Genomic DNA, 14,212 nt, shown 5'->3' with positions numbered 1-14,212 from the left:
ATGATCCCAAATGAGACACCTGTAACACAAAGAGAAAACCCAGAGCTGGTCCAAAGACAAATGATTAGACATAAAAGGTAAACAATTCGAGGACAATGCAGACCCATGAACACAGACACCAAGAAAATAATAAGTGAAAAAGATATTTTTTTAACCAATCCCTGGCTGTGACACAGAGGGTCAGAGTGAAAATAAACGCGACCAATGAAATCGATTTTAAAAATCCCATGACCGCGTGGGCCTCCCCGGGTGATCTCATTCCCTCATGCAGAGCACCAGGAGAAAAGTTACACGGTCACAACGAGAACATACAGTCTTCTTGCAGACAGTGCAGGAATTGAATCCCAATCTTGCAGGTGGCACTGTAAACCCTAAGTTCTCAGCTCACTAGTATGACACACTGGGTCTTTTGGCAATCCCAGAATGATTCCCCACAACAACCCTTCATTCTGTTGTTGCTTTACCTTGTACTACCCTCGGTGTCCTGTACCTCAATACCTGGGACAATAACAAACCTATTTACCAATAGCAAAGTGAAGATGTAGAGGGATATAGGCCTAATGCAGGCAAATGGAAGTTGTGTAGAGCAGCATCAAGTTTGGCAAGTAGAGGGTGAGGTGATAGGGCCTTCTCTGTGTTGTTAATTGTGTGATTCCAGATTGATTAGCACCATGAGGACATTCAGCCCTTTAAGTCAGCCCCATCATTCAATCATAACTGATTTATTATCCCTCTCAACGCCATTCTCCTGCCTTCTCCCCATAACCTTCGACATGATTACTAATCAAGAATCTATCAAGCTCCACTTTAAATAAACTCAATGACTTGGCCTCCACAGTTGTCTGTGGATTCCACAGATTCACCACCCTCTGTCTAAAGAAATTCCTCCTCATCTCTGCTTTAAAGGGACATCTTTGAACTCTGAGGTTGTGCCTTCTGGTCCTAGACTCCCCCACTATTGGAAACGTCCTGTCCACATCCACTCTGCGTAGGCCTTTCAATATTCGATAAGTGGGACCATATATACATCAAAGTATATCATGAAATGCATCATTTTTTGTCAAATCAAATCAGCAAGGGTCCTGCCGAAAGGTCTCGGCCTGAAATGTCAACTGTACTCTTTTCCATAGATGCTGCCTGGCCTGCTGAGATCCTCCAGTATTTTGTATGTGTTACTCAGATCAGCAAGGAAGTGTCCCAGTGCTTCCAGTGCCAACATAAATGTCCATAACTTACTCAAGTTAACCTATATATCTTTGAAATTTGGGAGGAAAGCAAAGCAACCAGAGGAAACCCAAGTGATCACAGGGAGAATGCAGAAACTCCTTAAAGACAGTGGCAGGAATTGAACCTCAATCTTACAGCTGGCATGGTAAGGCATTATGCTAACCGCTATGCTACTGAGCCATGTTATTAATCTATTATTGTTATTGTTCATTTATAATCATGCTGAACATTTGTGGTTCGTCAATTGACCAAAGGAGGTGTGAGGCATTCCTTCCCTCCACCATCCTACAGGTCACCCTTGGGCAAGGTGTAGCACCAGCTTAGACCCCCCCCCCCCCCACCCCACCCCAATCAGGATATCAGGGTCACATGGGAGCAGGTGGTGGATGGTCGTATGACAAGTCCTGGTTATGCGACCACTGACGCCAGGCAGACAATCTCTGAAGAGTGTTGATAATGGCTGGGGTCACCCGTCTTGTAAAGACACTGTCCAAACGAAGGCAATGGCAAACCACCTGTGCAAAGAAATTTGCCAAGAACTATCATGAACATGGATAGGGCCATGATCACCCATGTCAAATGACATGGCACACCAGGAAGAAGATTGTGGGCATGCACATTCTAACAAGGAGCCTGCTGGCCCTGGACTCTTCCAGTCTCACTCCCACATGCCCAGATGCCCATTTATCTGCAGACATTATTCCCAATCAACCGTCACAAGTTCCTGCTTAATTAGCCCAGATTTGAACTTGTGGACCATTCCTAACTTTTCCCATAATAGAATGAATTATGCTCATTGTTCCCGAAGTGGTCCCTCAATGACACTTCAGACTCTTACCCACCCTTACCCAGCTTCCTTTCTCAAGAGGAGGTGAGATATTTCACCACCACCACCCCCCCCCCCAACTTTCTATTTGAGCTATCTGGAGAATTCTTGAGAAAATCTTTTTAGGCAGGCTCTCGACCCGAAATGTTGACTATTTATTCCGCTCCTGACTTGCTGAAAGTATTGCTTGCTGAAGTATTTTGTGTGTGTTACTCTGGATTTCCAGCATCTGCCCAATCTCTTGAGTTTACTACTACTACTACTATGTCGACTCAGGCCTAGGGGACCGGCGTCGGGCACGATGACGGACTCTCCACTCCTCCCTCTCCCTCATCAGTGTGTGTGTTCAGTTCATCTACATTAACTGCACTGCTATCTTCTAGGAGCATGTTCACCATAGTCTTGGGAGGGTTCATCCTCCCATAATTTGTTTAAATTTCAGGTAACCAGCTCGCTCTCTTTCTGATCTACCCACACTCTCCCGCACACGTTTGTTCTTCCCAAGCCTCTTATCTCGCAGTTCTCTTCCCCTTTTACTCTATCTGCCCTTCTGTAGCACACACACAAAATGCTGGAAGAATTCAGCAGATCAGTCAACATCAATGGAAAGGAATAAAGAGTCAACATCTCCAGCAGAGACCATTTATTCTGCATAGATGCTGCCTGCCCTGCTCCGAGTTCCTCATCCTGCATTTTGTGTGTGCTGTTGCATCTTGTGTTTATACTTAATAAATTTTTGTACCATCCAATTCCTTAACACTATGGCAGTCCAAATCAATGTTAGGGAAATTCAAAAAAATACTATTAGTGAAAGCAAGGTATAAAGGTGGACCTTCCATTCCAACATGAATTATGGTCTCCAGAGGAGTTTCAAGAGAATGGTCCCAGGATTGAAAGGGTTAACAATGTATGCAGAGTGTTTGATGCCTTTTGGCCTGTACTCACTGGAGTTTAGAAGAATGGGGGGGGGGGGGGATGCAGTTCATTGAAACCTATCAAATGTTTGTTTTACTCCCCACACTGAACTGGGCTCTAGAAAAGGCACAAATGCCACCCAGTTGGAAGGAAGCGATAATCTCAGCTATACCGAAAGAAGACAAGGGTAAAATGGAATGTGGGTCATTTAGACCAATATCCGTCCTTAATGTAGATTATAGGTTATTTACCTCCATCATGGCCAAACGATTAGACGAGTTTCTACCAATACTGATACGTAATGATCAGACAGGTTTTATATGACAATGCCAGACTCAAGACAATATACGAAGGACACCTCACATTATGGATCATATACAAAAAAATAAAATCGAAGCAATGGTGATAAGCGTGGACGCTGAGAAAGCATTTGATTCGGTTAATTGGAATTTTCTTTACAGAGTTTTACATAGATTTGGTTTCCAAGAAACAATTATTAAAACTGTACAGACACTATATGACAATCCTACTGCTAGGATTAAAATCAAGGGATATTTAACAAATAGTCTTACCCTAGAAAGGGACACGAGACAGGGTTGTGCATGGTCACCACTACTCTTCGCGTTATATCTGGAACCATTAGCTCAATACATCAGACAAAATGAAGATATCAGGGGAATTACTATTAAAGGGACAGAGCATAAATTGGCTTGTTATGCGGATGACATTTTGATCTATCTAGGGCAGGGGTGTCAAACTCATTTTAGGTCACGGGCCGGATTGAGCAAAATGCAGCTTCATGCGGGCCAGATCAGTCGGATGCGTGCGAACGCAGCTTTCGTTGCCTCCGTTTTTTCAGCCTGCTCTCATGTGTCTCAGTCTCTGCTATAACTACAAAATGTTTCACTTTACAAATTCCATTTCTTATGAAGAAGACTGCCGAATAAACACTAAAAACCCTGAAAACCTGAATAAACTCAGCATTAGCCATATCATACGCCATAGGCGCTTCGATTACTGGGGCCAGCTTTAATAGTAATTAGATATTATCTCGTGGGCCAAAGATAATTCCACCGCGGGCCGGATTTGGCCCGCGGTCCTTGAGTTTGACATATATGATCTAGGGCAACCAACATACTCTTTACCTAAATTGATGCAATCCTTTGAACAATATGGTCAATTATCAGGATACAAGATCAACGTAGATAAAACGCAATTACTTTCATATTACTATAGCCCACCAAGAGAAATTGAAAGTCGATACCCCTGGGCATGGCACACAGAGTCTTTCAAATATTTGGGCATCATTATGCCAAAAGATTTGGCAAAATTATCAGAATGTAATTATCAACCTTTATATAAAAAAATTAAGGAAGATGTAGCAAGATGGAGCCTGATTCCTTTTTTCAGTCTCAGTTCAAGGATTGAGTCTATTAAAATGAATATACTGCCCAGACTGTTATATCTCTTTCAGACCCTACCAAAAGAGATTAATCAAAATCAATTCAATGAATGGAACAAGATGCTATCAAGGTATATTTGGCAGGGTAAAAGGCCGAGAGTTCATCTCAAAACTTTGCAATTAGCAAAGGAAAAGGGGGGATGGGGCTTGCCTTCTCTTAGAGATTATTATTTTGCAGCACAGTTGAGAGCTGTGATATGTTGGTGTAACCCATCATATGACGCTCAATGGAAAAACATTGAGGAGCGGGTACTTCCCATCCCCATACAAGCAATTTTGGCTGATAACAACCTGCAAAGGTACATAAATACTATTGATAACCCATGGGTGAAATTGACTCTTAAAATATGGGAAACCACTATAAAAGAAGATAATCTAGAGGGAGATATTACAATTCTTAAATGGTGTGCATATGACTCTGATTTTACACCAAATAAATTGGATGCTAGATTTAATGACTGGACAGCTAAAGGAATAACAGTTCTTTGCAACATAATGAAAGAAGGAACACTGTTCAGTTTTGAAATGCTTAAAAAGAAACACTTATTAGAAAAACAAGATTTTTAATCGGTATTTACGGATGCGACAATATGTTAATAAGATGCTTAAAAATGTAACGAAGGCAAATACATGCTTGATAGAGCTCTTTAGAAAAGCATATAATTCAGATAATGGTAGTAGAATCATTTCAAGCATGTATAAGGGGTTGTCAAATCTTAAAGCACATTCGACTTCATACATTAAAACAAAATGGGAGAAGGAAGGAGGGATAATTATATCTGAGGAAGAATGGACAACAATATGGAGATATCAATGAAAGTGTACCAACTCACAGAAATGAAGGGGGATACACAATGCCCTACAAGACATCTTTAAATGTGAAATACCCTTGGAGAGTATGACCATATATTTTGGATATATACCTCAAGAATGGTTGAAAAGAGATAAATATTTAATGAATATACTGTTGGTAAAAAGACTCTTACTAGGAAATGGTTATCACAGGAGAGCCCAACTTTAAATACATGGATGAAAATTACAATGGACATTTACAAAATGGAGAAGATAACCATAAGCCGGAACAATTTGATTCATATTGGGAAAAATGGTTTAACTACATAATGCCTCATAGGCCTGATTTTATTCTCACAAATCAATGAATCTGTTGTAAAAAAAAGATCACTCCCTACTTGTACATAGTTCTTTCCTTTTGCTTGTTTTTTCTTTCCACTCTATTCTATAAGTGTATACCGCAGATAAATACTTTGTGGAGATTTTGTGATATATACGATTATATGATATATATGTACAATGTCTGAAATACATCTTATGGAAATGTTTGTTTGATGAACTTCAATAAAAAAAATTACAATAAAAAAGAAACCTATCAAATGTTGAAAGGCCTCGATAGAATGAACGTAAAGAAGATGTTTCCTGTAGTGTGAGACTGTGGGATCAGAGTACAGCCTCAGAATAGAAGGACATCCCTTTAGAACAGAGATGAGGAGGAATTTCTTTAGCCAGACAATGGTGACTCTGTGGAATTCATTGCTACAGACAGCTGTAGAGGCCAAGTCACTGGGTACGTTTAAGGCAGAAGTTGATAGGCTCTCGGTCAGTCAGGGTGTCAAAGGCTACAGGGAGAGGCAAGAGAATGGGGGTTGAGAGAGATAATAAATCAGCTGTGACAGAATGTCCTAATTCTGTTCTTATGCCTTATGGTCTTATGGTGTCACTTTTGAGTGGATCCAGTGAAGAACCACAGTAAAGTACAGGAGGAGGAAACTGAGCGAGTTTAACATAGATATGGAGAGCTACATATTATGAGCACTGTCAGCATATTCTCAAAGCTTTCAGTCACAGGACTGGGTAAAATAATACTTACTATTTCAATCCAGACGTTTGTAGTAAGTACTTCCTCCTTTTCATTCTGTTTGGAAATAAACAGATGATTAGAGTTTGTATCATTGCATTCAGACCCGAAGAGGCAGGGTCAGAAGATCTGCAAATCTAAAGGCTAAAACAGTAGATGTAAAAACATTTATGTCTACTGGTTCCAACCCTGAATTTAATGTCTGCTTGCTAACATACAGTATACAGTATGAAATATGTTGTAGGGAAGCAGCATCAATCATCAGAGATCTCTACTACCCAGCACACACTCTCTTCTCACTGCTGCCATCAGCTAGAAGGTACAAGAGCCTCAGGACTCGCAGCAGCAGATTCAGGAACAACCCTCAACCATCAGACTCTTGAACCAAAGAGGATAACTTCACTCACTTTCCCATCATTGAAATGTTCCCACAACTAATGCTCTTGCTTTCAAAGACTCTTTATCGCATGTTCTCATTATTTATTACTATTTATTTACATTTGCACATGCATAGTTTGTTATTTTCTGCACTCTGGTTGATCTACCATTGATCCTGTTACAGTTACTACTCTACAGATTTGTTGAGTATGCCCACAGGAAAATGAATCTCGGGGTTATATATGGTGACATGTACAGTATGTACTTTGATAATAACACTTATTTTGAACTTTGAAGTTATCTCTATACTACCAACTTACTGTCTATTTACTTTTAGGGAACCCACATACTATTTCTATGCTGTACAGATGTCATGTAAACACAAAGTACACTGCAGATGCTGTGGTCAAATCAGCATGTACGAACAAGCTGGAGGAACTCAGCAGGTCGGGCAGCATCCGACCTGTTTATCTGTGTAAGTGCTACACCTGTCCCTACACCTCCTCTCTTACCACCATTTAGGGCCCCAAACAGTCCTTCCAGGTGAGGCAACACTTCACTTGTGAGTCTGTTGGGGTAATCTATTGCATCCAGTGCTCCCGGTGCGGCCTCTTCTACATCGGCGAGACCCGACGCAGATTGGAGGACCGCTTCGTCGAGCACCTCCGCTCCATCCGCAACAACAGACAGGATCTCCCAGTTGCCACCCACATCAACTCTGCTTCACATTCCCATTTGGATATGTCCATACATGGCCTCCTCTACTGCCATGATGAGGCCAAACTCAGGTTGGAGGAGCAACACCTCATCTACCGTCTGGGTAGTCTCCAGCCCCTTGGTATGAACATCGAATTCTTCAACTTCCGGTAATTCCCTCCCTCTCCCTTCCCCCATCCCACCTTCACTCTGTCTCCTCTTCTAGCTGCCCATCACCTCTCTCATGATTCTGCCTTCTTCTACTATCCATAGTGCCCCTTTCATTCCTTCTTCACCTCTCCGACCTATCCCCTCCCTGCTTCCCCCCCCTTTGATCTTTCCTCTGATTGGTTTTTCACCTGCACCTTCCACCCTCTTTATAGGGCCCCTGCCCCCTCCTTCTTCAGTCATGATGAAGGGTCTCGGCCCAAAACGTTGACTGCTCATTTCAACGGATGCTGCCTGACCTGCTGAGTTCCTCCAGCTTGTTTGTGCGTCTGGATAAATTTGGGTTGTTTTCACTGGAGCACCAGAGGCTGAGGGGAGATCTGACAGAGGTTTATAAGATTATGAGAGACATAGATAGAGTAGACAAGGAGTATCTGTTTCCCGTGGTTGAAATGTCTAATAGCAGAGGGCATGCATTGAAGGTGAGAGGGGTAGGTTCAAAGGGAATGTGAGGGGTAAGTTTTTTTACTCAGAGTGGTGGATGCCTGGAATGTGCTATCTGGTACAGTGGTAAAGGAAAATACATTGGAGGCTTTTAAGAAAAGTTTAGATAGGTACATGGATGTAAAAAAGATAGAGGGATATGGATGTTGTGCAGATAGGAGGCAACAGTGTTTGGATGTTTTTGATTTGCTTTTTAGCTGGTTCGGCACAACATTGTGGGCCGAATAGCCTGTTCCTGTGTGGTACTCTTCTATGTTTTGTCTTCTATAACTACATTTTGATTACAGAAAGATTTTATTAAGTAACAGATTACAGAATAAAATGATCGTCCACAGGTCTAGTAGTAAATCTGGTGCTTTGCTGTCTTCGAGGGAATTTTGAGCAAAGTGTGTGGCCTCGAGGCCAAGATACCCATGATTGACTCCATTTCTCACTGATCTCACCCATTAAAGCATCAAGAAAGATTGAAATCATTGCAGTGAGAGCGGAAGGCAAGTGGGTGTTTAACATTGTCTACACCTTGTTGTTTGTTGCTGCCAGGGGAAGGTGTCTGTGTGTGATAGTTTCTTTTTTCTCTCTCTCTCTCTCTCCCTCCCTTTCGATGCTATGGGAGAATCAACTAAGTTTGTGGATTGGACTCTGACATTCACGTAAATGATGTGTTTCTGGTCGCCCTTTTTTTCCTTCGCTGTTATTTTGTGCGATTTTGACCAGGGAGGACTGGCTCTGTAGACTGTAGATAATGAACACTGAGCAGAACCAAATTTTGTGTTTTATATTCTGTTTTTTTCACTCTTTTTTTTGTTGTTGCCGTTTGCGCAAATTTTTTTTGCACATGGGGTGGTGATGTTTATTCTTTGAACGGGTTCCAGGGTCTTCTTTGTTTCGTGGCTGTCTGTGGAGAAGACGAATCTCAGGGTTGTATTCTGAATACAAACTTTGTGAATAAATGTCTTTGAATCTTTGAAATCCAACTTTATATTATAAGAATGGGTGCCTGCTATAACATAATTATTGAAGTTTCTAAAACTTAAATATTGTTGCTGCGGCATTCCATGTCTCTACTTTGTCTGTTGTTCCCTGTTACATTAGCACAGTCCATACCCCTATTACTAAATATTAACCCTTATAATTATTTCCCCTACAACACCAAGTATTCTCTTCACACAGTCAACAATAGCAAACACTACATTGCCAGAGAGTCCACGTGCAGTTTCTACTTGGTCAACAACTGCATGAACTATCTTAACACTGTGAGAGTCCCTTTTACCATTTCCTCATGTAGCATTTCTTCCCCGCCATCGTCAAAGCAAAATTAGAAGAATGAGAGGGGGATCTCATTGAAATCTATAGAATGTTGAAAGGCCTCGAAAGAGTGGATGTGGAGTGGATTCCTGTAGAAGAGTGCACAGCCTCAGAATAGAGGGATGTCCGTTTAGAACGGAGATGAGGAGAAATTTCTTTTGCTGAAGGGTGGTGAATCTGTGGAATTCATTGCCACAGGCGACTGTGGAGAACAAGTCATTAAGTGTATTTAAAGCAGAGGTTGATAGATTTTTGATAAGTTGGGGTGCGAAATGTTACAGGGAGAAGGCAGTAGAATGAAGTTGAGAGGGATATGGATCAGACAAGATCAAAAGGAGGAGCAATATCGATGGGTCAAATGGCCTAATTGTGCTCCACTGTCTTATAGTCTTAATATACTACCTTGACGTTCATTTCTTTGTGGGCATTTGCAGAAAAATAAAGAAATACAATACAAAATAGAATTTAGGTTTTTCCTTACCAATGAAATGAGGTTGGTTAGTGTGAGTTTCAACGTCACATCAATGATATCTCCATCGGTCTTTGCTGGTCGGATCCTCTTATCATAGTTGTCTAACAGGTCATGAATAAGCCTTTCTTCGTTACTCGATTTAGCTGTAAGTGAAGCAGGGATTCATTAATATTGGCACTATTTTGCCATTCTATATGAGATCACAAAACCCTTGTCTGACAGCCACACTGGAAAGTGCTTGACTGAATACTCTGCCTCTTACATTTCCATTACTCAGCTTAGCAGACTGATCAAAATTGGGTAAGATACAACCCAGTGGACACTGAGTGTAAGTTCATGTCTTCTGCTGTTATAGCCCATCCACTTCAAGGTTTAATGTCTTGTACATTCAGGGATGCTCTTCTGCACACCACTGTAGCCGTGTGGTTATTTGAGTTACTATTGCCTTCCTGTCACTTCAAATCCGTCTGTCCATTCTCCTCTGACCTCTCTCTCAGCAAGGTGCTTTTGCCCACTCAACTGTCACTAACTGGATGTCTTTTTTTTTGGTTTTCGCACAATTCTCTATAAACTTTAGAGGCTATTGTGCATGAAAAACCCAGGAGATAACCATCCCGCCTGGCGCCAACAATGATTCCACGGTCAGACTCTTAAATAACATTCCTTCTTCGTTCTGATGTTTGGTCAGAACAATAACTGAACCTCTTACCATGTCTGCATGTTTTTATGCATTGAGATGCTGCATCACGATTGGCTGATTAGATATTTACATTAACAAGAAAAGGTACAGGTGTAATAAAGTAGCCACTGAATGTATATACGTAGACAGCATACTATAGAATTTGGCTGATTTCTTTTATATGGACCAGTACTGCACAGGTTCAGGCCCTTCAGCCCATAGTGTCTGTGCTGAACACAATGCTAAGTTACACTACATCACTATATGGATTTCAGCAAGACTTTTGATAAGGTATCTTATGCAAGGTTTATTGAGAAAGTAAGGAGGCATGAGATCCAAGGGGACATTGCTTTGTGGATCCAGAACTGGCTTGCCCACAGAAGGCAAAGAGTGGTTGTAGATGGGTCATATTCTGCATGGAGGTCGGTGACCAGTGGAGTGCCTCATTAAGAGTAAGAGACACTTACTCTTCATGATTTTTATAAATGACCTGGATGAGGAATTGGAGGGATGTGTTAGTAAATTTGCTGATGACACAAAGGCTGGGGATGTTGTGGATAGTGTGGAGGGCTGACAGAGGTTGCAGTGGGACATCGATAGGATGCAAAATTGGGCTGAGAAGTGGCAGATGGAGTTCAACCCAGATAAGTGTGAAGTGGTTCATTTTGGTAGGTCAAGTATGATGGCAGAATATAGTATTAATGGCAAGACTCTTGGCAGTGTGGAGGATCAGAGGGATCTTGGGGTCTGAGTCCTTAGGACACTCAAAGCTGCTGTGCCGGTTGACTCTGTGATTAAGAAGGCATACGGTGCATTGGCCTTCACCAATCATGAGATTGAGTTTAGGAGCCGAGAGGTAATGTTGCAGCTATATAAGATCCTGGTCAGACCCCACTTGGAGGACTGTGCTCAGTTCTGGTCGCCTCAGTACAGGAAGGATGTGGAAACCATAGAAAGGGTGCAGAGGAGATTTACAAGGATATTGCCTGGATTGGGGAGCATGCCATATGAGAATAGGTTGAGTGATCTCAGCATTTTCTCCTTGGAGTAACAGAGGATGAGAGGTGACCTGATAGAGGTGTATAAGATTATAAGAGGCATTGATCATGTGGATAGTCAGAGGCTTTTTCCCAGGGCTGAAATGGCCAACACGAGAGGGCACAGTTTTAAGGTGCTTGGAAGTAGGTACAGAAGAGGTGTCAGGGGTAAGTTTTTTTACACAGAGAGTGGTGAGTGCGTAGAGTGGGCTCCCAGCAACGGTGGTGGAGGCAGATACAATAGGGTCTTTTAAGAGACTCCTGGATAGGTTCATGGAGCTTAGAAAAAAAGAGGGCTATGGGTAACCCTAGACTGTTTCTAAGGCAAGGACATGTTCGGCTCTGTTTTGTGGGCCAAAAGGCCCATATCATGCTGTAGGCTTTCTTTGTTTCCATGTTTCTATCCTTAAAGTTTATTAACCAAAATTCAGGCAGAGTTTTTGAGAGTTATAAGGTAGCTAAGAATGAAGTCAAGACCTAGAAGAGCAAGACGGGGACATGTGAAGGCCTCTCATGTGTCATTAGGTTTCATGAGAAGGATCTCATTTAAAACCTATTAAATATTGAAAAGCCTAGATAGAGTGGACATGAAAGGATGTTTCCTATAGTGGCAGAGTCTAGAACCAGAGGGTACAATCTCGGAATAGGATTATGTCATTTTAGAACAGAGATGATGAGAAAGTTCTTTAAGCAAAAGTTGATGAATCTCTGGAATTTATTGTTGCAGTTGGCTGTGGAGGTCAAGTCATTGAGTATATTTAAAGTGGAGATGATAGGTTCTTGATTTGTAAGGGCATCAAAGATGGCAGGAGAATAGGATTGAGAGGGAGAATAAATCAGCCATGATGGAATGGTAGAACAGACTCAATGGGCTGAATGGCCTAATTCTGCTTCTATGTCCTATGGTCTTGTGGTCTTATGGCCTTGGTGAGTAGTATTAAGGAAAATTCCAAGGTGTTCTATAGCTATGTGAAGAACAGAAGGATGACTAGAGTGAGGGTAGGACCGGTCAGCGTTAGAGGAGAAGCGTGTACCTGGAACTGATGAGGTTGGAGAGGTACTTAATGAATGCTTTGCTTTAGTGTTCACCAGGGAGACAGGCTTTGATGAAGGTGAGCACAGTGTAGAATGGGCTAATGTTAACATTCAGGAAGAGGTAACTTTGGAGACTCTGAAAAACATTCGTATAGATAAGGCCCCGGGCCGGACAGGTTACAATGAGAAGTGAGGAAAGAGATATCTGGGACATTGATGAAGACCTTTGCATCCATCCTGGCCATACAAGTCGTACCAGAGAACTGGAGGATGTGAATGTGGCTTCATGGTTCAAGACAAGTAAGAGGGATAACCCTTGGAACCATAGACCAATTGTGGGCAAACTACTGGAGAGGTTTTTTAGGGGCAGGAGTTATGACCATTTGGAGAAGCGCAGTCTGATTATAAATAGCCAGCATGGCTTTGCGAGGGGTAGGTCGTGCCTCACGGACTTAACTGAGCTTTTCAAGGAAGTGACAAAACAAATTGATGAAGGTAGAGGAGTTGATGTGGTGCATTTGGATCTTACTAAGTGGTTCAACAAGGTTCTCTATGGGAAGGCTCATTCAGAAAGTCAGGAGGCAAAGGGTCCTGGGAAACTTGGCTGCATACATTCAGAATTGACTGGCCCACAGAAGGCCAAAGGTGATTGTAGATGGAGCATATTCTGCCTGGAGGCAGGGATCTGTTCTGGAACCCCTTCCCTCTGTGAACTTCGTTAATGACTCGGATGACGAAGTGAGAAGCAGGTTAGTAAGTCTGCAGATGACAAACAGGTTGGTGGAGTTGTGGATCATGTAGAATATTGCCCTAGGCTACAATGGGACATTGATAGGAGGCAATGCTGGACTGGGCTAAGAAATGGCAGATGGAGTTCAATCCAGAAAATAAGATTTAATCAGAATCAGGTTTAATATCACCGACGTGTGTCGTGAAATTTGTTAACTTTGCGGCAGCAGTTCAACGCAATACATGATAAGAGAAAAACTGTCAATTACAGTACGTATACAGTATATATAAATAATAGTTAAATTAAAAAAGTAGTGCAAAAATAGAAATAAAAAGTAGTAAGGTGGTGTTCATGGGTTCAATGTCCATTCAGAAAATGGATGACATGGGAAGTGCGAAGTGATTCACTTTGGAAGATCAAACGAAGGCAGAGTACAAGGTTAGTGACTGGGTTCTTTGTGTGGAGGAACAGAGGGATCTTAGGGTCGAGGTCCTTAGAATCCTCGAAGTTGCTGCGCACGTTAGGGTGTTTAAGAAGGCATATGGTGTATGGGCCTCCATTAGTCGGGAGATTGATTAATCAAGAGCAACAAGGTAATTTTGCAGCTCTATAATACTCTGATTAGGCGATAAGATATAGGAGCAGAATTAGGCCATTTGGCCCATCGTGTCTGTGCCACCATTTCATTACAGCTGATCAATTTTCCCTCTCAGCTCCAATCTCCTTCCTCTCCCCCCCCCCCCAATATCCCTTCATGCCCTGACCAATCAAATATCTTTCAACTTCTGCCTTAAATATACCCAATGACTTGGCTGCCTGTTGCAGCAAATTCCACAGATTCACCACTCCCTGGCTAAAGAAATTCTTCCTCATCTCTCTTCTAGAAGAATGCTTCTCTATTCTGA

General features: G+C 42.0%; 1 protein-coding gene across 2 annotated transcripts in view; it reads right to left on the bottom strand.

The window, feature by feature from the left end:
- chrne (cholinergic receptor, nicotinic, epsilon) overlaps window positions 1–14,212 on the bottom strand; it is a 77,680-nt gene that overhangs the window by 43,425 nt on the left and 20,043 nt on the right. For both annotated transcript variants that reach the window (XM_073048981.1, XM_073048982.1), the window contains exons 2-3: window positions 9,836–9,969; window positions 6,316–6,360 (exon numbers count right to left, since the gene is read on the bottom strand). In XM_073048981.1, the coding sequence (XP_072905082.1) occupies window positions 6,316–6,360; window positions 9,836–9,969 (179 nt within the window). The remainder of the gene's footprint in view (window positions 1–6,315; window positions 6,361–9,835; window positions 9,970–14,212) is intronic.

The sequence above is a fragment of the Hemitrygon akajei genome, chromosome 6 (genome assembly GCF_048418815.1).
Source record: "Hemitrygon akajei chromosome 6, sHemAka1.3, whole genome shotgun sequence".
NCBI lineage: Eukaryota > Metazoa > Chordata > Chondrichthyes > Myliobatiformes > Dasyatidae > Hemitrygon > Hemitrygon akajei.
Note: the sequence above shows the minus strand (reverse complement) of the source record. Positions and strands in the feature narration are given on the sequence as shown.